Source organism: Paroedura picta, chromosome 13 (genome assembly GCF_049243985.1).
Source record: "Paroedura picta isolate Pp20150507F chromosome 13, Ppicta_v3.0, whole genome shotgun sequence".
NCBI lineage: Eukaryota > Metazoa > Chordata > Lepidosauria > Squamata > Gekkonidae > Paroedura > Paroedura picta.
Window position 1 is genome coordinate 36944264 of NC_135381.1, and position 23561 is coordinate 36967824.

Here is a 23561-nt window from a genome sequence, read left to right on the forward strand (position 1 = left end):
GTATTCTAGTAAGCTCCTCCAATGCCAGAATTCCAAGTGTGGCTCAAAACGTTTGGGGACCCCCCTGATAGAGCTGGGCTCAAGATGGTCTGAGGTTCCTGGATTTCCATTTTGAGTAAGCCAAATCTGCTACGTACAAGCAAGGTTGGAAAAGCCAGAACCAAGAGACCAAGGAAATATCTTGGACTCAGCCTGTTCTTCTCCTGTCAGTTTGAAGGCTAAACATGCCCAGAGGACATATTCAAGCCCTTGTCAATTTGTTGCCATCCAGTTCTCAAAGAACTATCTGCAGCAGAGTACAGCTGTGTCTTTTTGAGAAAGGAAGCCCAATTGAGCAGCTAAACTTCTGGTTACTTAAGAGTGAGCTACTGGGGAAGGCACTGGCAAGGCCACCCTGTATTGAGTTTGCCATGAAAACACTTAGATGAATTTCTAAGAATTGTTACCAGTATTATGGACTGAATAAAAAAATGATAATAATTTTGAAACCAGAGAAGGACTCAACATCTGTAAATTCATATAGACCAATTCACCTACTGAATTATAAGATAATCACCTCAATATTAGCAAATGTTAGCAAACCATTAAAGGACCCTATTTCAAGATACATTAATGAAGATCAATTAGGATTTATCCCCAGATGTTTAGCAACAACAAATATTATGGAATGTATCTGTTTAAGTCATTATGTAAAAAATCTGAAGGCTACATTCCTATTTTTGGTTGCAGAAAAACACTTGATTAATTCAAACACAATTTTCTTTTGAAAAAGTCTTTGGGTATGGCCATCAGTTTAAGTTGCATTAACAATAAAAGGCTCAAATTCTAGTATCTGATTTGAAAATAGGAACCCCCCAGTACAAGATATTTATATTTGCAGATGATACTGTAATTTTCTTAAAGGATATCTAAGAATCTAGTAACCACCTGAGTATTATCCTTAATTCATTTTTGGAAGCTTCAGGATATAATAGAAATGTTGACCAAACTGTGATATTGCCATTATTCTTCAATTAGATTCTTCAAATGAGTTAAAAAAGATGAAGATGAAAGATAGTCATGTCTCTTATTTAAAGGTAAAGGTAAAGGTATCCCTTGTGCAAGCACCGAGTCATGTCTGACCCTTGGGGTGACGCCCTCTAGCGTTTTCATGGCAGACTCAATACGGGGTGGTTTGCCAGTCCCTTCCCCAGTCATTACTGTTTACCCCCCAGCAAGCTGGGTACTCATTTTACCAACCTTGGAAGGATGGAAGGCTGAGTCAACCTTGAGCCGGCTGCTGGGATTGAACTCCCAGCCTCATGGGCAGAGCATTCAGACTGCATGACTGCTGCCTTACCACTCTGCGCCACAAGAGGCTCTTGTCTCTTATTTAGGTACTAAGATACCTCAAAAAAGATTGAAGATAATTTTAATTTAGTAATTACTGAAATGAAACAAAAACTTTAAATATAAAAAATACTTCATCTGTTTTAGACCGGATTAATGCTGTTAAAATGCTAATTCCTCTATTCTGGATTTGAGTTGAAGAAGAAAACATAGGCAGTTGTAGACATGCCAGATGTTCTGGCTATCACATCTGGACCATTAGGGGCCCTCACAAGAACCTCACAAGAACTAACCCAACGGTTTGTAATGATCTTCAACCCAAAGTAGCACTTAAGGCTTCTTCCTTAAGATCATTAATAGTTTCCATTGATGTGACCCAGTGGAGGATATCAGCATGACACACAACTATTTCCTTTTAGGAGAAGCAGTACCAGTATGCCCAGCAGCACACCCAGCCCGACCAATATCAAATCAGCCAGCCAGCAGAACATGTTACGGTGGTCCAGCAGTGCCAGCAGACCCAGACGGGAAGCCCCTGTGAGGTGACTCCGATTCGTGTCAATGATGGCGGAAACAACATTGTGAGGAAAGTCACCATTCAAGCCTGTGAACCGGTATGAATTAACTCCCTTTCTGTGTAGATGCAAATTGCCAGTAATTCCCTTACAGGAATGTTTCACACTTGTATGGTGACAGATGGGGCAAACAGCAAATGGTGGGGTGGAAGCTGTTGATCACTGGCATAGACAGTTTTATCTCTCCTATGTTTTTTGTGCACTACAACTGAATTCCAGGGGATTGATTGGCTGTTTTGGCAAAGAATTACCATATGGCTGTATTTGGATAGAATCATAGAATCATAGAATCATAGAGTTGGAAGGGGCCATACAGGCCATCTAGTCCAACCCCCTGCTCTACGCAGGATCAGCCCTAAGCATCCTAAAGGATGTGTGACAGTTTACTAATTTAACAGAATTCATTTTTGCCATATATTCCCACTGTCATGTAGGGAGTTCTTAGTCTGAGGAAGAGTGCTTGCACTCGAAAGTTCAGGACTTGAATAAATCTTTGTTGGTCTTAAAGGTGCGTCTGGACTCTGGTTTTATTGGCCCTCTCTGTGTTTCATTGTTTCACAGTGGTGGTTTTCTTTCTTTCTTTCTTTCTTTCTTTCTTTCTTTCTTTCTTTCTTTCTTTCTTTCTTTCTTTCTTTCTTTCTTTCTTTCTTTCTTTCTTTCTTTCTTTCTTTGGAGGGGGGAGCATTCATATTTGGAGCTAATCTTGTGAGAAGATAGGATTGTCTAGGCAGCAAAAGAGATGGTAGTCTGATGTTCGGGGAAAATATGTCTGTTGAGGCAATAAAATGAGTGCCTCTCACCCTTTTTTATAGTTCACTAACAGTGCTAGCCGAAGTAGAGTTATTTCCTTCTGGGGCCTTTGGAGTTAATGATTTCTAGAATGCCTTTCTTGCTGAGACTCAAGGCGGAAGTCAATGGGCGTAAAACGGTGTAACTCTGAATGGCATTAGAACAAAGCTCGAGTCTAGTGGCGCCTTGAAGACCAACAAAATTGTATTGAAGGTGTAAGATTTTGTGGGCATGCACCCTTCCTCAGATACAATGAAATGGAATGTACAAGTCCACAAACATAGGCAGAGGATGAACAATAAATTTGTGCTCTGAACAATGTAGTTGTTTAACAGGTTCAACTGCCCTACAGGAATAACAAGCTAAGTTTATAAGGTTATTACTTACTTGGGTTCAATTCTCGGGAAGGGGGAACATAGTGAAGACTAATTGGAGACTAATGGAGAGATGCACCCCCAGTTGTGGAATACTGTGATTAATTTCCTGACACCCTGTTTCCGCATTTATTGTAATCTTCCGCCAGTGGGTGAAGGCTCCTGTTTGTTTGTTTGCATTCCTTCATTGATCTCTCCTTCCTGCCCAGTGATTTAATTGTTTTATGTCTTTTTTGCTCAGGTTTTGTTTTGATGGTGGGTTTTTTTGGATTTAGTGGTTTTTAAGATATGAATTGTGTATGTTTTGATTTTTGGCTGCATTAGTGGCCTTTATGAGGATCACCGTAGTCCATAAACACCTAGTTTCTTTAAATGAAATCAAATCCTCTGGGTAAGATTAATTACATCCAAGGATACTAAAAGCACTTGTAGATGTAATTTCTGAGTCTCTGTCCATTATTTTTGACAATTCTTGGAGAACAGGTGAAGTGCCAGAAGATTGGAGACTAGTAAATGTGGTCCCCATCTTGAAGAAGGGGGGAAAGTAGGATCTAGATAACTATAGCTGGCAAAATTGTAGAACAAATCATCAAACAGTTCATCCTTGAGCAGCTACAATGGATGGCTGAAATTACTAAGAGTCAGCTTGGCTTTCTCAAGAACAAGTCACATCAGACTAACCTTATCCCTTTTATTGCCAAAGTTACTACCTTGCAAGATCATGGGAATGCTGTGAACATAGTTTACATTGATTTTAGTAAGGCTTTTGATAAGGTTCCACATGATATTCTTATTGACAAGTTGGTAAAATGCGGTATAGATCCTTTTACTTTTAGGTGGATTGAGAACTTTTTGGAGGGGAGTGACGAATGGAGTGCCTCAGGGATCAGTCCTGGGCCCTGTGTTGTTTAACATATTTAGAAATGATTTGGATGAGGGATTAGAGGGGATACTTATTAAATTTACAGATGACACTAAACTGGGAGGGGTAGCAAACACACTAGATTAGAAGATAGAATCGGGATACAGGATGATCGTGACAGGTTGGAAAACCGGACTAAAATGAATTTTAATAGTGAAAAATGTAAAATCATGTGCATCACTATAGGATGGGTGAGATTTGTCTTGGCAGTAGTATGTGTGAAAAGGATCTGGGGGTCTTAGTAGACCATACACTGAACATGAGTCAGCAGTGTAACTCAGTTGCTAAAAAATCAAATGGAATTTTAGGGTGTATGAAAATGTTACCGCTCTACTCCAGTCTGGTAAGCTCTCCCTTGGAGAGCTGTGTTCAGTTTTGGGCACCACAGCTGAAGAAAGATGTAGAGGGAAGGTTGAGGGAGCTTGGTCTGTTTAGCCTGGAGAGAAGGTGACTAAGAGGTGATATGATAACCATATCTTCAAATATTTGAGGGGCTGTTATAGAGAAGATATGAGCCTCTTGTGGCGCAGAGTGGTAAGGCAGCCGTCTGAAAGCTCTGCCCATGAGGTTGGGAGTTCGATCCCAGCAGCTGGCTCAAGGTTGACTCAGCCTTCCATCCTTCCGAGGTCGGTAAAATGAGTACCCAGCTTGCTGGGGGGTAAACGGTAATGACTGGGGAAGGCACTGGCAAACCACCCCGTATTGAGTCTGCCATGAAAACGCTAGAGGGCGTCACCCCAAGGGTCAGACATGACTCGGTGCTTGCACAGGGGATACCTTTACCTTTACCTTTACCTATAGAGAAGATGGAGCAAAGTTATTTTCTGTTGCCCCAGAGGATTGGACCAGAACCAATGGGTTGAAATTCATTCAAAACATCCGGAAGAAGTTCCTGGCAGTTAGAGCTGTTCCTCAGTGGAACAGGCTTCCTTGGGAGGTGGTGAGTTATCCTCCTTTGGAAATTTTAAAGCAGAGGCTAGATTTTATGAACTTAGGCAGATTGTGAGTGGGTGGGAAGGAAGGGATATGTCAGTGTTCGTCTCTTGTGGTCCTTCCTTGCATACCCAGGAATACCCGTTTGCTGCTGTGGGTAGGTGAATTTCCTCCAGGCCAGGCTGGATTCTGGAGATTTTTGATGGAGGGACCACTTGGGCATAGTAGTTGGTGGACAGGTAGTTGTGAGTTCCTGCATTGTGCAGGGGGTCGGACTACATGACCTTGGAGTTCCCTTCCAACTCTATGACTCTATGACCGAGAGGCAAGGCATGCATTTTGTAAAATAAATAAAAATAAATAATCCATGTAACAAAGAACATCATAGAGCAAGGCACAAAAAAAGATATTCAGACAATAAAGCGGGAATACAATGCAGGAATGCAATGCAGCCCAGCAGTGTATTACAGACAAATATAAATTATAAAGTTAAAGAATAGTGGAATCAAAACAGCATGAAATGAAATATTCAGAAATATTGCTTTAAATGCCACAGACATTAACTACAACATTATTCACCTCATGTGGTTCCACTTCATAAACTTTCTGGAATCAAGGGTTCGTTGGACCTCTTAAGTAAAGGTAAAGGTATCCCCTATGCAAGCACCGGGTCATGTCTGACCCTTGGGGTGACGCCCTCTAGCGTTTTCTTGGTAGACTCAATACGGGGTGGTTTGCCAGTCCCTTCCCCAGTCATTACCGCTTACCCCCCAGCAAGCTGGGTACTCATTTTACCGACCTCGGAAGGATGGAAGGCTGAGTCAACCTTGAGCCGGCTGCTGGGATCGAACTCCCAGCCTCATGGGCAAAGCTTTCAGACTGCTGCCTTACCACTCTGCGCCACAAGAGGCTCTTCACGTCTTAAGTAATGCTGGCTAAATGAAACCTCCAGGTTCAGAGACAGTGTATACTTTAGCTTCAGATTGTAGGAAGTGAATAGTGGGACAGTGGAGAGCTGTTAACTCCTTTCTCTGCTTGTGGACTTCCCGGAAGGCCCTCGGGGAAAAAGGATGCTGGACAGGAGGGATGCCTGGTCCAACAGAACCGTGCTCCTACATCAAACCAATTATTGTGAATTCATAATGCAGGCATTTCCCCCATGGCTTCCCCCTCTTAGTAAGCAAAAGTTTGCGAAGAAACAGGATAAGCTGCTTTTCAGACGGCTTTTTGTGGCTAACTTGGCCTTTTAATTTTAAAAAGAAAACCCGACTTAACTTTTAACTGCTGAGGTTGTGCTGTTTGTCACTGGCAGTTTCTTCACTGATGATATCAGGCGTTAAGTCGCTACATCCATTTCTGGGCTTCCAGCAAAAGCCAGGCAAATCTTTGCACATGCTCTGGCAGGCAGCACACGGCCTTGTCGGCAGCAACTTATGCAACGCAGTGTCACTAAGGCGGAGCACGGGAGTGAGAAAAGGCTGGATCCCGCTTATGTGAACTGTGCTCGGGACTTTCGACTCTGGGAAATCGACTCTTCATCGTGGGAAAGCCAGAGCTGCTGCTTGTGGCTTAGCCAAGCCTGTTTGTGGGTGTAAGGAGGGGGGGGAGGCAAGTCTCGATGAGCTGCTTTCTCTTGTTCACCCAGTGTCAGAAATGCCAAGTTTTTATCTGGCTGAGCCTGTTGAGTGAGGTTTTGCATGTTCCTTTACCTGGCTTCAATCTTGCATGTAAAGTAAAGGTAAAGGTATTCCCTGTGCAAGCACCGGGTCATGTGTGACCCTTGGGGTGACGCCCTCTAGCGTTTTCATGGCAGACTCAATACGGGGTGGTTTGCCAGTGCCTTCCCCAGTCATTACCGTTTACCCCCCAGCAAGCTGGGTACTCATTTTACCGACCTCGGAAGGATGGAAGGCTGAGTCAACCTTGAGCCGGCTGCTGGGATAGAACTCCCAACCTCATGGACAAAGCTTTCAGACGGCTGCCTTACCACTCTGCGCCACAAGAGGCTCTTAATCTTGCATGTAATGCTCCTCTTTTTCTTAGAATTGAATTGTCACAGTCTACCTATGCAGGTTTTTCTTTTTAAGCTGAAAACCCGAGATGCTCAAACAGCTGCTGCTTTGGTTCACCAGTTGCATGAAAGGAACCCATTTTGGGATGAACTCTTCCCTTTATGTTTTGTCTTTTGTGCATGCCGGTTCTCTCGCAGCCCAGCTGAGAGCGGCTCTACTCCCTCCTTTCTGTGTCACTGGTCCAGTCAGCGGAAAATTGTTAAATCAGTTGCAAGTTTTTTTTTAAGCAGCGTTTATACCTGTGTTATGCAAACCTACACTAGACCTTAGCAACAGATTTTGTAAAAACAAAACTCTACAATGGAAACAATCTTAGTGGCTGCTGGTCTGTTTGGATAGGCAGCGTTTCCATGCTTTTGAAGACAGTTGTTGGAGAGTTATTTTGTAAGAAACCAAATAGAAAGGGTGATCAGCTCAGGTGTGGTCATCACAGCCAAATGTGAGGTAGAGCAGGGGTAGTCAACCTGTGGTCCTCCAGATGTCCATGGACTACAATTCCCATGAGCCCCTGCCAGTGTTCGCTGGCAGGGGCTCATGGGAATTGTAGTCCATGGACATCTGGAGGACCACAGGTTGACTACCCCTGAGGTAGAGCATCCACTTGACATGGAGAAGACCCCAAGTTCAATCCCTGGAATCTCCAATTATAAGACTAGGCAGGGGGTGATGTGAAAGATGTTTTCGTGAGCCCTTGGAAAGTTGCTGCCAGCCTGAATAGATGATGCTCACTTGGATCAATGGCCTGATTCAGTATAGGGAAGCTTGCCTGTGTTTATCTCTGTGCTCGTGTAACTGTGATAAGTTCAGCTTGCCAGACACGCCCACTCTGAAATTTGCAGTGTCTGTAGTTGTAAAGTAAGAGTAGCTCAGAATCTCTCAGAGCCAGGGTGTAACTAACTGATGCTAACAGACATCAAATATGCAGACTTGCTTAAAAGCATAATTGCAGGATTGAATCACTCACTGCAAGGATCCAAGCTCCCAGCAGCCGTTTGGCGATCCACAGTTTCTCACCACTGGGTCATGATCTCTTTTATGTTCATCTGCTGGGGACAGAATTTGGGATGTGTACGCACACATGTTGTCTCTGCTTGTATCTCTTCCTAAAGCTGGGCTGTGAGCTTCAAAACAAAATGTGTGGAATAAGGAGTTTGAAGTCTTGTGATTTTGCAGAACTTCTTTCTAGCAATGCTGAGTTCATACGTGTGAACGCTTAATAGCACGTTGACTGTGATAGTCTGCACATATACACCTGAATTAGGAGGTTAACACCCTGAGACAGGAAAACATACCACAGTTATGAATGTGCCTTTACAGCAACCAAATCAGAAAGCTGCCTGCTTTGAGTGAACTGAAAACACAGGGTCACCATAGGTCAGCTGTGACTTTACAACAAAGAGAGAGAAACCATCACAGAGGGAGGAGGCTAGCCTAAAACCATTCTCTTCCTTTCGTGCTTGTTTTGCACTTGAAGGCAAGTTCTTGCTCTATACTATCAAAAATATGCACATGCCTCTTCAGTCTGTCCCTTCCCTTGCAGTGGCACAGTCCATGACCTTCAGATGTGACAATCTCATTCCATCCAGTGGGCCACACCTTTGGCATCATGTGCCGATTGGCACATGTGAACAGGCCATCGTGAAGTATGGTCAGGCTGAAGTTTTACAATGCCCAGTCTTAACATTTCCATGACAGCATTTTAGATGTTCAGCTCAGAAGCCTCAGGAGTTGTGTACGATGCATGTATGAGCTAGCCTCAACGGTGTCATTTTCCTCTCCCGTTAGGCGATGGGCATCCCTGAAACAAATGACCAGCTGGACTCCCGCTACTTTGGCGAACTCCTTGCAGAGCTGAACCGCAAAAGCAACGATCTCTACAGCTGTTTGCTTCAGCACGTTGAGAAGCTAGGAGGAAGGTACCTATGTCTGCAACTACCACCCTCGTCCTTGGAATTTGGGGAATTTCTTACAGATTTTCCAGTTGGTTGGTTTGAGCAGCATTCTGCAACTGGCCTCTACAAGCAGTAATTTAACAAGTTTGTTGGGAAACCAAGCTCTTTTACCTAAATGCAGTTGACAAAATACCTTGAATCCTGCATTCCGGAGCCTCATTACCCACTTCAGGAACTAGATAATCTCATGTCATGGCTTGGTATAAGGTTCATTTGGAAGATTGGAAGCCTAACTTGAGTGTGTCTGTGTGTGTGTGTGAGAGAGAGAGTGTTTTGGATGGTGGGGTCCATCCCAGTGTGTGTTATGTATTGACAACAGCTTCAGAAACCATTTTTTAAAAAATGCCGTACTTTATGCAAGAAGGATTGAGATTACCGTGTTACAAAAGTATAGGTAGGTAGTAATTTAGCAGGTTTGAAAACAGTCTGTTGATCTGACGTTGTCCATGTGCTGTTTTTGCAGGAGATATGAAATCGAATCTTACACTCAAGTAAGTATGTCAAAAATTTCCAGGATTTTCTTTGAGTTGTGTTTTCAGTCCGTTGAAACTGAAGCGGTGCAGACAGAACAATTTAACTGTGACTTTTTGTGTTAAACTGGGTGAAGATTACTTTCCATGTATTTGTCTCTGTAGTCGATTGGAGGACATGGAAGTGGATGTTGACAAGAGTAATGCTTGCCTTGACCAGGACCTGCTTTTGAGAATAAAGAGGCATCCGATTATTTTACCTGGCCCAATGGTCCACTTATGCGACCAACAGCCCACACAGTGTCCATTACCTCTGTTTCTTAGGGTTTTGTCTATGTAAAGGAGCCAATATATTAAAAGACTGATTGTACATTTATTGCATCTTGTTTTTACATGGATGCCAGATAACTACAAATGACAACACTGAAATGCATTTGGTCAGTGGTGCTGAGATCCCTAGTATCTGCATAGGTTAGATTCTATCTGAGACCATGAACAAAAGCCTTTGGGTGTTTTTAATTTAAATTGTATTATTAATAAATATTGGTATTTTCATAGTTACATCACATTTTAGGAACATGATGTAACCCCGTTGGGCCTTAGGCATTTGCCATTTTGGGCATTAACCTTTTTTGGTTCCTGGACTTTTGTTTGGGTTAAGTTTTTTTCTCATTTTGTTTGGATCCGAAATGTACGTTCAAAACTGTGGCTTTAAGCTTCCATGATTTAAGCCCTCTCCTGGTGGGTGTGCATAAAGAGATATGCTTGTTGAATACAGAGAGGCCAGCAAAGGGACTTTGATATCCTTTCTTTGGTGCAGTTGTAGTGTTGTAACAGCAGGCATGGATTTGGACGTTGTAGGAAATTTCTGCTGAGAGATTGCCAATAGTTCTTTCGGTTACTTTGTGCTTAGTACAAGCAAGATTTTGTGTTTTAAAAAGTTAGACCATCTTCAAATGTTTGAAGATTGATTCTCTTTTTTTTCCTGTTTTTTAACTAGACAGAAGATATTGAGAGCTTGATTCCTAGAGGACTTTCAGAATCAACCAAGCAACAAATCCGTTACCTCTTACAGGTAGGGCTGTGGGCAGGTGGGAAAACACACCCATATACCAGGTAGTAATTTCTGGGGCATACCTCAATTATTCAAAAAAAGAGTACTTTGTAAAAAATATTTTAAGACCCCCCCCCCCAAACAAAATGACCAGTAAGAATTGCGCATGCTCATGAGCCTCTAAGAATCACAGAATGTTGAGAGTCAGGACTAAGAACTAACAAGGAAAACAAGGCAGAGAGTTAATTGGTTTGCTCAAGTCTGTAAGAACTTAATATATCCTGTAGGAAGAGATTTAGGAGAGCCAGCGTGGTGTAGCGGTTAGGAGTGCGGACTTCTAATCTGGCATGCTGGGTTCGATTCTGCACTCCCCCACATGCAACCAGCTGGGTGACCTTGGGCTCGCCACGGCACTGATAAAACTGTTCTGACCAAGCAGGGTGCCTATTGTGGGGAGACGAAGGGAAGGTGATTGTAAGCCACTTTGAAATTTCCTTTGGGCAATGAAAAACAAGGTATATAACCCAACTCTTCTTCTAGGTACTGGGGTGGGGTAAATTTTTGCGATATTTTTTTTATTTGTCTACTTCCATACTTTTTTCTCCAGTTTTCTGATGATTTGACAGATCCTTGGAACAGTTTTCTGAATCCACTGCTTGTCTAAGCCAGATGCACGTTTTTTCTTTCTTTCCCTAGATGAGAGTGACAGCGGATAAGTCTATGAGGCTGGTCCTTGCCACATTCAGCAACCTTCGAGAGGAGCTTCTCCATCTTCAGGATGACTTGGGGGTAGGTGGCTGCCTCTCGCTTTCAGCCAGGGCCATTTAAGCTGTTGGGAGCCAAGATCCCAAATGTTACTTTAGATACATCCAGTGGAATTCCAGACTCTTTCCTGTTGAATGGCAGACACCCCCTCCCCTTTCTTTCTGCTGCATCATTCACCACATTTGAACTTTTTCAAATGGGGGAGTTGTGTAGTACGTGAGCAGTGCCTTAACCTGGATGGTCCCGACTTGCCTGATTTTGTCAGATCTCGGAAGCTGAGTCGGGTCAGCTCTAGTTAGTGCTTGGGCGGGAGACCACCAAGGAAATCCAGGGTCATTCTGCCAGGCGGGCAGTGGGAAACCACCTCTGAACATCTCTTGCCTAGACAGCAGTTTCCACCATTACATGTGAGAAGTGGCCTTGGTCTGGGCCTGTTCTGCACACAATAGATAATGCACTTTAGAAGTAGATTTTCCTGTTGCGCACAGGAAAATCCAGCTGCCAAAGCACACTGAAAGTACATTATCCTATGTGTGCAGAATGGGGCCTGGATATGCCAGGTAAATCATCAGATCTTGAAAGCTAAGCAAGGTCAGCCCTGGCTAGTATTGGTATAGTGGTTAGGAGTGCGGACTTCTAATCTGGCATGCCGGGTTCGATTCTGCACTCCCCCACATGCAGCCAGCTGGGTGACCTTGGGCTCTACACAGCACTGATAAAGCTGTTCTGACCAAGCAGTGATATTAGGGCTCTCTTAGCCTCACTCACCTCACAGGGTGTCTGTTGTGGGGAGAGGAAAGGGAAGGCGATTGTAAGCTGCTTTGAGCCTCCTTCGGGTAGAGAAAGCGGCATATAAGAACCAACTGTTCTTCTTCTTCTGGATGGGAGACCTCCAAGGAACACTAGGGTCGTGATGTGTAGGCAGGTAATGGCAAACCACCTCCAAACATCTCTTGTCTGGCCGCCAGACAGTCCTCGGATCTCTTTGCTATACTGCACAGACTCCATATGATAAATCAAGAATAATGTGAGATGGGCAAATACCCAGCTGTTTTTTAAGTGTGCGGAAACCAGCTATGGGGCTATTTGAAACCAGGCCCAGGGCTTTAAAACATCCAAAACTGGCCCACATATGAATGAGATGAGATGCATTTTGGTGCTATGCCTCTTGAGCCATTCTCGAAGAGAAGAATCTCAGGAATGCTGCGTGTTTCAGAGCCGGTACTGGCATCAAGGCTGGAATTGCTGGGCACCTTTCATGGCTCCAGGACTCCAGGAACTCCTGCCCCTCTGCAGGAGTCAGTTTGTTGCCGGTCATTGCTGTCTTCTCTGTCTCTCTGGGGCAACAGTATTATTGCCGTCATCATCATCCCCCCCCCCTGTAAAGATTGGGCCTTCCTGTCCTTCCTCTCTCCTCTTGCTACCTTCCTAAAGCGGACCTTTTCATAACAAATATTTTGGTTTTACAGAAATTAGAAACTGACAAGACATTACTTGAGAAAGACCTGGCATTCAAAGAGAGCCAAGTGAGGGAATATGAAAAGCTTCTGGCGTCTGTGCGAGAGAACAATCACCAACAGCAGGTAAGCCTGAATGTGTCTCAGGTGTGAAATGGCCGTTCTTTTGTAAGCATTCGCTCAGGAAGGAAATGACAACTCACAGTTAAGCGTTGGTTTGTTCAGGCAATGCTAGTAGACCAAAGAATAGTTCATACATGATTCATCTGGTGCAGGTGATGTTTTGAAATGTTTTTCTCCCAAAGAATGGATAGGTGGAAGGAGCTGGGGAAAGTACCGGGGGGGGGGGGGAGGGGGCTACCAAGTTGATTAGAGAGTTGGATCCCCTTCCCCGTGAGAAAAGGTTGAAGAGTCTGGGAGTTTTCTGCGTAGATAAGAGATGACTACGGGTTGGACATGATAGAGATTTATAAAATTGACAGCGGATTGACAGAGGTGACAAAGAGAACATCTTCGCCCTCTCCGTGAATACTGGATCCCAAGGGCTTCCAAATGAACCTGCTGGGCAATAGATTCAGGGGAGACAAAAGGAAATATTGCTTTACGCAGAGAGTGATTAAAGTATGGAATTTGCTGCCAGAGGAAGTAGTGATGGCCACATGCGTAGAGACCTTTAAAAGGAGATTGGACAGTTTCATGGAGAATAGGTCTATCAGGGGCTGCTAAAAGAAGCCTCCATAGTAAGAAGCAGTCCACCTCTGAATCCCAGAGCCAGGAGTCAACATCAGGGGAAGGTCTCAGCAAGTTATGCCCTGTCGTTGGCTATCCAGAGGAACTGGTTTGCCACTGTGAGAGATGGGAGGCTAGACTGGATGGACCACTGGTCTGATCCAGCAGGGCTCTTCTTAGGAGGCAGCACTCAGTGCCCTCTCTGTGGGCATGCACCCACCTCCCCAATACAGAGTTTGCTGAGTCAGCCTGCACAAGGTCCGGTTTCCCGGTGCCCAGAGGACGGGGAGGACTCTTCCCACATGTTCCCTGGTCTGGGAAGCAATTGGCTGGCTTGGGTCACTCAGCTGGGCTGGTATCTGCAAGCCTTGCACAGAGAAGGTGATGAAGGAAGGGAGGGAAGGGAAAGATGTGGGGGTAAAAAGGGGGAGGGGGACAAAACCGAAAAATAAACAGCCCAACAACAAAGGGGCAAAACGAGGGGAAATAGAGGGGGAAAGGGTCATAGAAGAAGGGGGGGGGAAGAAGGGCAGTATTCAGGTTAAATTGCTGTGTTGGCGCTTTGCGAAAAATAAGTAGGTTTTTGGTTGCATTTTGGGCACTCTGTCTCTAAAAGGTTTGCCATCACTGGCCTAAGGAGAGTTTGTACGTTCATCAAAATCGAAGGGAAGCCTTTTCCCCTCTGGATTGTGTTACTTTCAGCTGGGGGGGGGAGCAGTATTTGCGTTGGGATTGTTTCCCTGCAAAGAAGAAAGGGGAGAAAGGTAGACTGGACCCTCTTTCTTTACATATTTCCTGCGTGTTTGAAGATTCTGTTTACACAAGTAAAACAGCATGATACAGCTTGTCCGGCTGTGAGCTTGGCTCAGTCTTGTTATTTCACGTCCATAAATACTTAGGCACTTTCACACCTTCTGAATATTGTGCTTTCAGTCCTCCTCAGTAATTGTTTACAAGTGGATTTGGCTGTTTCCAATGGCAGAGAGGATCGAAAGTGTGTTATTCAGCATGCATGGAAGTGCTTGTTCCAAGCGGTGAGAGCTTTTTGTGGTGTTTTCCTAGAAAGCCCTCCGAGAGTCTACTCTCAAATGCCGGGCACTGGAGGAGCAGCTCATTTCTCTCCGGCACAACGATGGGGACAAGGAATTTCGGCTGAAGGATCTAGAATACAGCAAACGAGCTTTGGAGCAAGAAGTCCAGAACCTCAGGATGCAGGTAAAGGCACACCTTTGTCATTGCTCACCGTGGGAGCCATGGTGCTTAGTTCAAGAAAACTGTGATTATTTCATAGAGTCATAGAATCATAGAGTTGGAAGGGGTCATACAGGCCATCTAGTCCAACCCCCTGCTCAACGCAGGATCAGCCCAAAGCATCCTAAAGCATCCAAGAAAAGTGTGTATCCAACCTTTGCTTGAAGACTGCCAGTGAGGGGGAGCTCACCACCTCCTTAGGAAGCCTATTCCACTGCTGAACTACTCTGACTGTGAAAAACTTTTTCCTGATATCTAGCCTATATCGTTGTACTTGAAGTTTAAACCCATTACTGCGTGTCCTCTCCTCTGCAGCCAACGGGAACAGCATCCTGCCCTCCTCCAAGTGACAACCTTTCAAATACTTAAAGAGGGCTATCATGTCCCCTCTCAACCTCCTTTTATTATTTATTTATTAATTACATTTATATACCGCCCTCCCCAAAGGCTCAGGGTGGTTTGCATCAAACAGAGATAACTGTACAAATAACTTAGTATATAATAACATATTAATAACTATAACATTATGAACAATAGAACATTGGGGAGAACAATAACTCAATGCTTACTGATGGCCCAGTGGGCTGGGTGAGCCTGCAATGCCTTGTTTTGCTTGTTCTTTGTTTGGCAATACCGATGTGGTGTTCTTACTATTGGCCTACATGGGTGAGTATAAGGCACTTTGACCTGTTGGTTCTCAAGACCACCATTTTCCCTTTCAACAAAAGCAGTTCTCAAACGATCCGTGTTGCTGTTTTCCATTTGCCAATTAAACTGAAGGACCACGGTTGTTTGCACAGGTTTCGTCAAACCCCCTGATTCAGACCACCACTGATGAACTGTCCAGCCGCTACGTGGAGATGATCAATCAGCTCCGGGAGGATAAAGATCGGCAGATCCGCAACCTTAGAGTATGTTGTTTTTATGCCTTCCTGGGGAAAGGCTATGGAGATCATCTCCTGTTCATCAGCATAGGTCAAATGGGGATTCTACAAGGCAAGGCCCTTGCGAATGATGCCATGCTGTGTATCCCAAAGTGACACCAGTTCAATTCCAGTGGGTAGCCATGGTGGTTTGCACTGGAACAGTTAGACTTGAGTCCAGTAGCACCAACGACTGTTTCTTGGTATGAGCTTTTGAGAGTCAGTAGAAATCTCAACATTGCTCAAAGCATTTGGTGTACATTGGGTTGGACCCACCCAGCGGTTGTGCTAGTGAGAAAGGGGAGGAGGGGTTCCCCTTTGACCACCAGACAGATTGTGTTGGATATCGTGAGACCTGTCTGGACAACAACCATGTTGGATGGGAGCTTAGTAAAGGGGTGAGGACTGGGTGAAAAAAGTTGGCTGGATCCAACAAATTATGTCAGCTAAATCCTGCAGCATGACTTGGTTCTTCTTCATGTTGGTCTGCCAACAGCTATGACCTATGATGATGTCATGTTCAGAGCACAGGATACTGGGTCTTAAATTTGGTGGTTGGATCGTCATGTCCCACTTGTGGGCTTCCATGTAATAGATGAGGTTTGGTAAGATACAAGTGAAGCAGTTGGTGTGAGCATAAATGGACTCCGGGGAATGGTAGAGGACAGGAAGGCCTGGAGGATCATTGTCCACGGGGTTGCGATGGGCCGGACACGACTTCACAACTAACAATGACAAGGATACAACAACGAGTTTCCTCACCAAGCCTCACATTTCCTGGGGGAGCCAAAACAGACGAAACAACAGCTTTCTAAGACCACCTAAGACCACTGTTCTGCCCCGTCCTTGTTATGCACTCTCCTTGTCAAAGACCACATCTTGTAGATCAGCCAGTTACGTTCCATGATGCTCTTTCCAAGCGCCCTTCTGGGGCTCCTTAAAATGTGCTCTGTTCTTTCTTTGCAGTCTCAGCTATGCGAATTCCAGAAGGATATCTCAAAGAAAGAGGGGACTGATGCCGACCTCCAGATGCGACTCCACGAGTTGAACTTGAGGCTGGAAGAGAAGGAGACTTGGATTAAGCAACAGGAAGAGGTACGGAGGTGCTGCCTTGTGGACACCGAATGGGGCACACTTTGTTTGTTGTTGTTATAATTATTATTTATTGAACTTCTTTCCCACCACTTTCCAAAGACTCACAGTGGCATACAAACTTAAAACCCCTTTATAAAATCCTCGTTTAGCCCTGAGGCCATGAGTTCCTCTACAAGTCACAAGATTAGTGGCTAAAATTCCCTAGTCCTCCGAGCAGACCTTTCTAGAGGTGGGGGTGTAGATGTAATACCAATCCATGCCTGAGGAGGGGCTGTGTTGTTCTTAGCACTAGCCTCAACCAAAGACCTAGCGGAAGAGTTCTGTTTTGCAGAACCTGTGGAACTGTGACAGCTCTGCCAGGGCCCTCAGCTTTCCCGAGAGCTCATTCCATCAGGTCGGGGCCAGGACAGAAAAGGCCTTGGTTGAGGCCAGGCATACTTCCTTAGGGCCAGGGACCTCCAACAGATTAGCGTCCACAGAGCATAGTGCTCTGAGGAGGGCATAAGGAGACAAGCTGTTCCTCAGATAGGCCAGGCCCAAGTCGCAAATGGCCTTAAAGGTCAAAACCTGGAACTTGATCTGGGCCACGACTGGCATCCAATGCAGCTGCCTCAGCACAGGCTGGATATGGGCCATCCAAGGTGTATTTGTTGAGGACCCAGCAGCTGCATTCTGCACCAGCTGGAGTTTCCAGGTCAAGGACAAGGGTAGGCCAGTGTAGAGTGAGTTATAGAAATTCATTCTTGAGGGGACCGTTGCATGGATTACTATGGCCAAGTCAATGTGTCTCTGTAGACACAAGTAAAATATTATTAGGGCTAAAGATAAATTTATATTTAAAAATAGCTTTCTGTTTGAGGGCCCCTTTTCAATCCAGTGATAAATTCAATCAGTGATAGACCTACGCATTGCAGCTCTGCTCTATGTGCAAATATAACTGTTATAATTAATTCATAGCTATAATCTTGCCCATAAGTTAAGGTTGTCTAATTAGCATCAATGTTATCCAAAGTCCTAAAAAGGCTTCATGGATGTGGGAGTCTTTTGGGGAGATGAATTCCTCCTTCTCCTGAGCGCACAAGTTCTGTACTGTGACACATATATGGGCACCATTTAAAAGCCCATATTGGCTCAGTTCCTGCCTTTTCATTCCCCGTGTGCTTCTCTCTAGTTGTTAGCAACTGTTGTCCACTGTGGCTCCTGTTCACCTTGAGGCTCCTTGAAAAACGTTGGTCATACACAAAGGGAGGTGCTCAGGGCCAGAGGAAGCACACTCTCCAGTGGAGGACAGCCTCTGCAACAACCAGAGAGAAGAGCACATGGAAAGATCTGCCCTTTCCCTTCCATGTGGTATCCACCCCAACTTTGCTACAATTGATTGTTGGAAGGCAGGTTTAGGAAGGATTGTAGTAAAGCCAAGGCAAAGGACAAAGGTCCATGCAAGCAGTCAAAAAAGCACAGAAACACACACACTTCATATTCACAGATTAGCAAGACCCAAGCCAATGAAGTGAAGCATCGTTTGATTGATTGAGGGCCTCAGCATGGCCAATTTTCTTGGGACCCACATGCAAAGCAGGCAATGAACCTGCATCCTTGGAAAGGCTCTGAGCATTTTTTACTTCTTACTGATAGGATAACGAAAGCTATCCAAAACAATTCCCTGGTAGGCACTGTGTTTGGGCAGGGCAGAGGTGGGTCTCAATGATGGGGTGCTGGTGTTGTACGCCAGAGGGGTTGAGTTCTTCCAGGAAACTCTGGCTAGAGAATCTCAGGTTTTAAGGACTGTGATGAACTCAATGGGCTAGTAGCTCGGCTGCCTGTCAGGCCACTTTCTCCATTTGTATGTGTGTGTTTTTAAATCTGTTTCAGGAAATCTTCAGGCTGAAGCATGAGAAGTTATCAGGCAACTCATCCCAAGGAATAACGAAGACCATCATCACTAAAAAGTAATGAAGTTGCATCCAGCAACTGGGTGCCTGTAGCTATCCAGATATTTTGCCTTTTAAATCGACATGGGAGGATAAGCACAGCTGGCCATTTTCGATCATATCAGGACTTTAGTGTAGCCTCATGCCTGCTTCTTTGAATATGATTTACATTTCATTTCTTTAATTAATGGGTGGTATTAAAGTGCAGGTTTGATAAAGCCTTGGCTTTATTACCTGTATACTTGATGTTAGGGCATGATAAAATGTCCCCCTGTCTGTCTTTTCCATCTATTATTATTATAGTTAAAGTTTAGTATGAAATTTGATGACCTCTAGTGCATTAAACGTGACTAGCAATGGTGAGGCCGTATAAAGTCCCAGTGGCCATAGCTGTCCAAATGCACCAGCTGTTGCTGTCGGGGGGGGGGTGATTTTTAAGTATCTGAGAAGGGGCGGCTGATCTGGATGGTGTTTTGAGGTCCTTTCCAGTTATGTATAATCCTGATTTTGATTCTGAATTTGCAATTCATTTGTCTCCCTCCTGCCAATAAAAATGACACTTGTGGATTATTTAAACCGTGAAAACAAAGGGGCTGTCAGAAAATGAGCCTCAGTTGTTGGATGTCTAGCAAAGCAACCTTAATGAATTTGGTTTAAGCAAGTAATTGATCCCAGTCTCTGCAAAACCACCATTTTGTTGTGAGCTGTCTGGAATCTCCTTCAAATTTTAGTCACAATTAACAGACAGGCAAGGAATATGTTGTTTCATTTCGAAGTCCACTAGCAAGACTGAGAGATGCTTTTCAACTATCAGGTACAGGAACCAGTATCCCATTCTTGGGCTCTTGTCCGATGACTACAAAGTTACATCACCTGTCAAAGAATCCCAGACTATTGTAATTGAAAAAACCGGAGAAATGTGGAAGCAGGTAGGTGATCTTGAAGGGAATGTCAGTTATGGAAACCACCCAGAGAAGTAGCTATCCATTTGGGTTCCTTAATCATTGCTTGAAATGTGTGAGCAAACCATGTGCTTTCCTGATAAACTGTGCCCGTGTCCCTTTATGCTGGGCCAGATCACAAAAGCGGGACCCCAGTTTTCTCAATGAACTGTAAGATTTGTATTTGCCCTCCACAAATGGGGAACTTTTTTGCTTCGATTCTCCAGGTGCTTGGAGATGATTGACAAATCAGGGAAACACTTAAGAGGTGCAGAAGGCCATCACAATCCAGGGAGGGGGAGGAGGAATAGCACTTCTTGTTGTTGTTGTTGTTGTTATGTGCGAAGTCGTGTCCGACCCATCGCGACCCCATGGACAATGATCCTCCAGGCCTTCCTGTCCTCTACCATTCCCCGGAGTCCATTTAAGTTTGCACCTACTGCTTCAGTGACTCCATCCAGCCACCTCATTCTCTGTCGTCCCCTTCTTTTTTTGCCCTCGATCGCTCCCAGCATTAGGCTCTTCTCCAGGGAGTCCTTCCTTCTCATGAGGTGGCCAAAGTACTTCTTAATAACATGCAAACTGGGGCAAGCCACTTGCGTGTAAATGGTCGTTCTTGTGGCCCTTGCAGTTGCTCTAGATCAGGGGTAGTCAAACTGCGGCCCTCCAGATGTCCATGGACTACAATTCCCAGGAGCCCCTGCCAGCGAACGCTGGCAGGGGCTCCTGGGAATTGTAGTCCATGGACATCTGGAGGGCCGCAGTTTGACTACCCTTGCTCTAGGTTCATACAAAAGTGATGTTCGAAATTCTCTCCCAAAATACATCTGCCCGTGCATGGCCTGAGTGATGTTAATGCATGTTGTTTGTTTTGCAACAGGAATCCTTTACTTCCGATTAAAGAACTGCTTGCTTCTTTCAGGAATGAACAAGCCCCCCCTCCCAGAGACAAGTTCCCAGCTGCTCAGAGGAGTACACAGTCAAAGGAATGTTGTTGTTTTATTCTTTCCCTTCTGCTGTTTGTTTTTCTCTTTTCCATTCACAGTTCAAGACTGGAACTTAAAACTAGCCAGGGTTTGGTGGGGGGAGCATACTCAACACTCTGCAAAATGTAATAGATTTAGAGACAAAGCTTGCTTTTTAAGCCATCGCCCTTCCAGCTTCACTCCCCTGTTGAGGAAACCTTAAACATCCTTCTACAATATTTTTATTATCCCTGCCTCAATGGGATTTGGGGCACCAGATATGATTCTCCCCTCTTCTGTGTATCTCAGCGACCCTGTAAGGGTAGGCGAGGTGAAAAGAGGGAGTGACTAGCCCAAGGTCACCCTGTGAGTATCAGGACAGAAAGGGGGATTTGAACCTGGTTCTGCCAGATCTTAGTCTGACATTCCCAACTACTACACTACGGTGCGTCTCGGGTCTGCCATGGAAATCAGGAGATGTTGAACCCTGTGGAGCAAGCTCTCCTCCCTGAAGGAAAGATCAGGAGGTGAACGAAAAGGCTATCTGCTGTGCTTAATCAGAATATATTTTGAAACCTGCAATAAAGCATGTCTACCTGGACATCCCCCCCACCCCACCCCCTACAATGGTGGTATCTTTCAAAAACAAGACACACATTTATGAGAATAACTTAGTTATAGGAGTTTGGACAAAGTAAACTCTTTTTTCTTCCCATCTCTGTTTTTCCAAAAAGATGTGCCCCTTCTTAATTTTTGCTTACCAGACAACTGCTCATCTCTGATCTGGTCTCATTATTATCTGTGGGCAAAATGAATGATGAAACAGCTTAGGTTGCAGGTGGTTGGCTTGTTCCTTGGCAGAGGCTCATGGGAATTTTAGTCCATGGACATCTGGAGGGCCGCAGCTTGACTACCCCTGATATAGGGCATACAAGTATGCTTTTGAGGTCTGCTGATTCTCAGGGCTTGCATTCTGATGTGGAAAACTTGAGGGTCAGGGAAGCACCTGTAGGTAGTCTAACGTGTGTGTGGGGGTGGGGGGAGGGAATCCTGTTTTGTAATTCCCCCTTGTTACTGTACCTGGGCTTATTACAGCCATGCCCCATTGTGCCCAACAAGTATATGGAATTCACATATCACTGTCTGAAAGCCAAATTAGATTAACAAAAAAGAAAGGGTGTGTGTGTGGGGGGGGGGGGGGAGGTTTGCAAAAGAGAGATGTACTTTGGAGAAATGGAGTAGGTACCTGTGGAAGGATGGCCTGTCTCAACTTCAGCAAGGCACAATGTTTCTGGGAACTGAGCCTGCAATCAAACATCGCTGACTGCATTTTTCCTCCGGAGATGTTAGTATTCTTTTGATGGTATACACGTTCTTATTGTGCATAGAGAGTTTCTTCCAGTGACTGAAATAGTTATCTTATTAACTTACAAGTGGGCCAGAAAAGAAGATCGAGCCCAAATATTTCCCACGTGTGTCTTGGAGATGAGTGTGTGAACCGCCATGTCGGATTGGGACATTGAAGGCTTTACTGGATATTATAATGAGATTTCAAAGTTACTGAAATTTACATGGATATTAAATTTTCAAAGCGGTAGCTGGCTTCTTTTATGTGGGAAAGCTTAAAATGAAAAAATAGCTTGGGGCTAATCCTGCTACTCATAGGTGAGCACAACTGCCAATTCGTTATACAAAGAACTGGCTTTTTAGGGTGTGGGATTGCAGGCTGTTTCTTGGTGGTTTCCACTGCAACCGAGTGGATGTGTGGGGAGGGACCAACCAACTGAAGAGATTTCGGGCACACTTGATGGATTTGGAAGGTACTCAGAATTTTAGGTCAGCCTTTCGCACCTCTGGTGGCCCACAAGCTATTCCATCGGCCAGAGGCTGTTGGTTGCTGTAAAGTACGTTTATCTAACTGCTGGTGGCCTGTTATAACTTAGCTAGTGCTGTGGCCTTCTGCCCGGCATGGCTCAAATTGTACAGGCATTAAAGCAGGGGTAGTCAAACTGCGGCCCTCCAGATGTCCATGGACTACAATTCCCAGGAGCCCCCTGCCAGCGAATGCTGGCAGGGGACTCCTGGGAATTGGAAGCCCATGGACATCTGGAGGGCCGCAGTTTGACTACCCCTGCATTAAAGGGTTGGGGTGGGGAGGAAGGACTTGCACCCAATATTCAAACCAAAAGAAAAAGAGGAATAGCCTTTGCTAAGAAAGGTATATGCGACCATAACCATTTTTAAAGCTGCTAAGTATCCCACTTTGGATATTCCGTGAGCCATCAAAATGGAACCCTTCACCCTGATATTCCTTAGCAATAAGCCTTGCTTGTCATCTTTTGGCTTCATTCGTTCTGTGCCTTCTAGGTGAAATATGAGCAGTTGAACTGCAGTTGGACTTAAGGAATGTTATTGGAATGAACAAAGCTGAAGCTGCTTGCTGCTCTTGGCATTAATTGCCACGGGGATGTGGGTAGTTGTTCGGGTTGTGTGGCTAGATACAAGCGTGGGGGATGCCACTGCAACATGTCGGGTTGTGTGGTGTTTTTAAGGATTTGCTTTACGTATGTGTCACCCCCTCTCCTTTTGGAAAGCCTATTCCACAACTTATATGAGGGTATTTGAAGTCCCACTGTGTAGCCTGTTTACCAGTTCAGACACGGCTGTATTAAGTGGAATAAAGATATTAATAAGCTTGGTTTCTTATCTGTCTCCCAAATTCTTGGTATGCACATAACGTTTGTCAACATGATGCAGAGAGATCACAAAGAAGTAACTCTGGGAAGCCTAAATATTGGCTTCCTTTCCCCCAAAGTTGGGCAAAAAAAACCCTCCCAGTCTACCCATTGCATAGCACATTGAGGAGATCACAGGTGCTGTTGCTTAAATGAACCTTCACAGTTCTTCCCACCCCAAAAGGCAATCCCTAGTCTGCTTAGGTGTTGCCACAGACAAGCAACAATGTATATGCAGTATGAACAAGGCAGATGTAGGTATTTACAGTTGCAGATGGGTGCACGTAAGAAGCAAAAAT

The 23561-nt window shown here is 44.7% G+C and overlaps 1 protein-coding gene across 2 annotated transcripts in view; it reads left to right on the plus strand.

Moving 5' to 3' along the window:
• POF1B (POF1B actin binding protein) overlaps positions 1-23225 on the plus strand; it is a 39626-nt gene extending 16401 nt beyond the window's left edge. The window contains exons 4-15 of one of the 2 annotated variants that reach the window (XM_077308453.1): positions 1749-1943; positions 8780-8910; positions 9410-9437; positions 10417-10491; positions 11167-11259; positions 12705-12818; positions 14484-14636; positions 15473-15583; positions 16562-16690; positions 18563-18639; positions 19436-19550; positions 20443-23225. In XM_077308453.1, the coding sequence (XP_077164568.1) occupies positions 1749-1943; positions 8780-8910; positions 9410-9437; positions 10417-10491; positions 11167-11259; positions 12705-12818; positions 14484-14636; positions 15473-15583; positions 16562-16690; positions 18563-18639; positions 19436-19550; positions 20443-20463 (1242 nt within the window). In that variant the 3' untranslated portion in view covers positions 20464-23225. The remainder of the gene's footprint in view (positions 1-1748; positions 1944-8779; positions 8911-9409; positions 9438-10416; positions 10492-11166; positions 11260-12704; positions 12819-14483; positions 14637-15472; positions 15584-16561; positions 16691-18562; positions 18640-19435; positions 19551-20442) is intronic. The other variant, XM_077308455.1, reaches the window with a different exon arrangement.
• Positions 23226-23561: the final 336 nt, after the last annotated feature.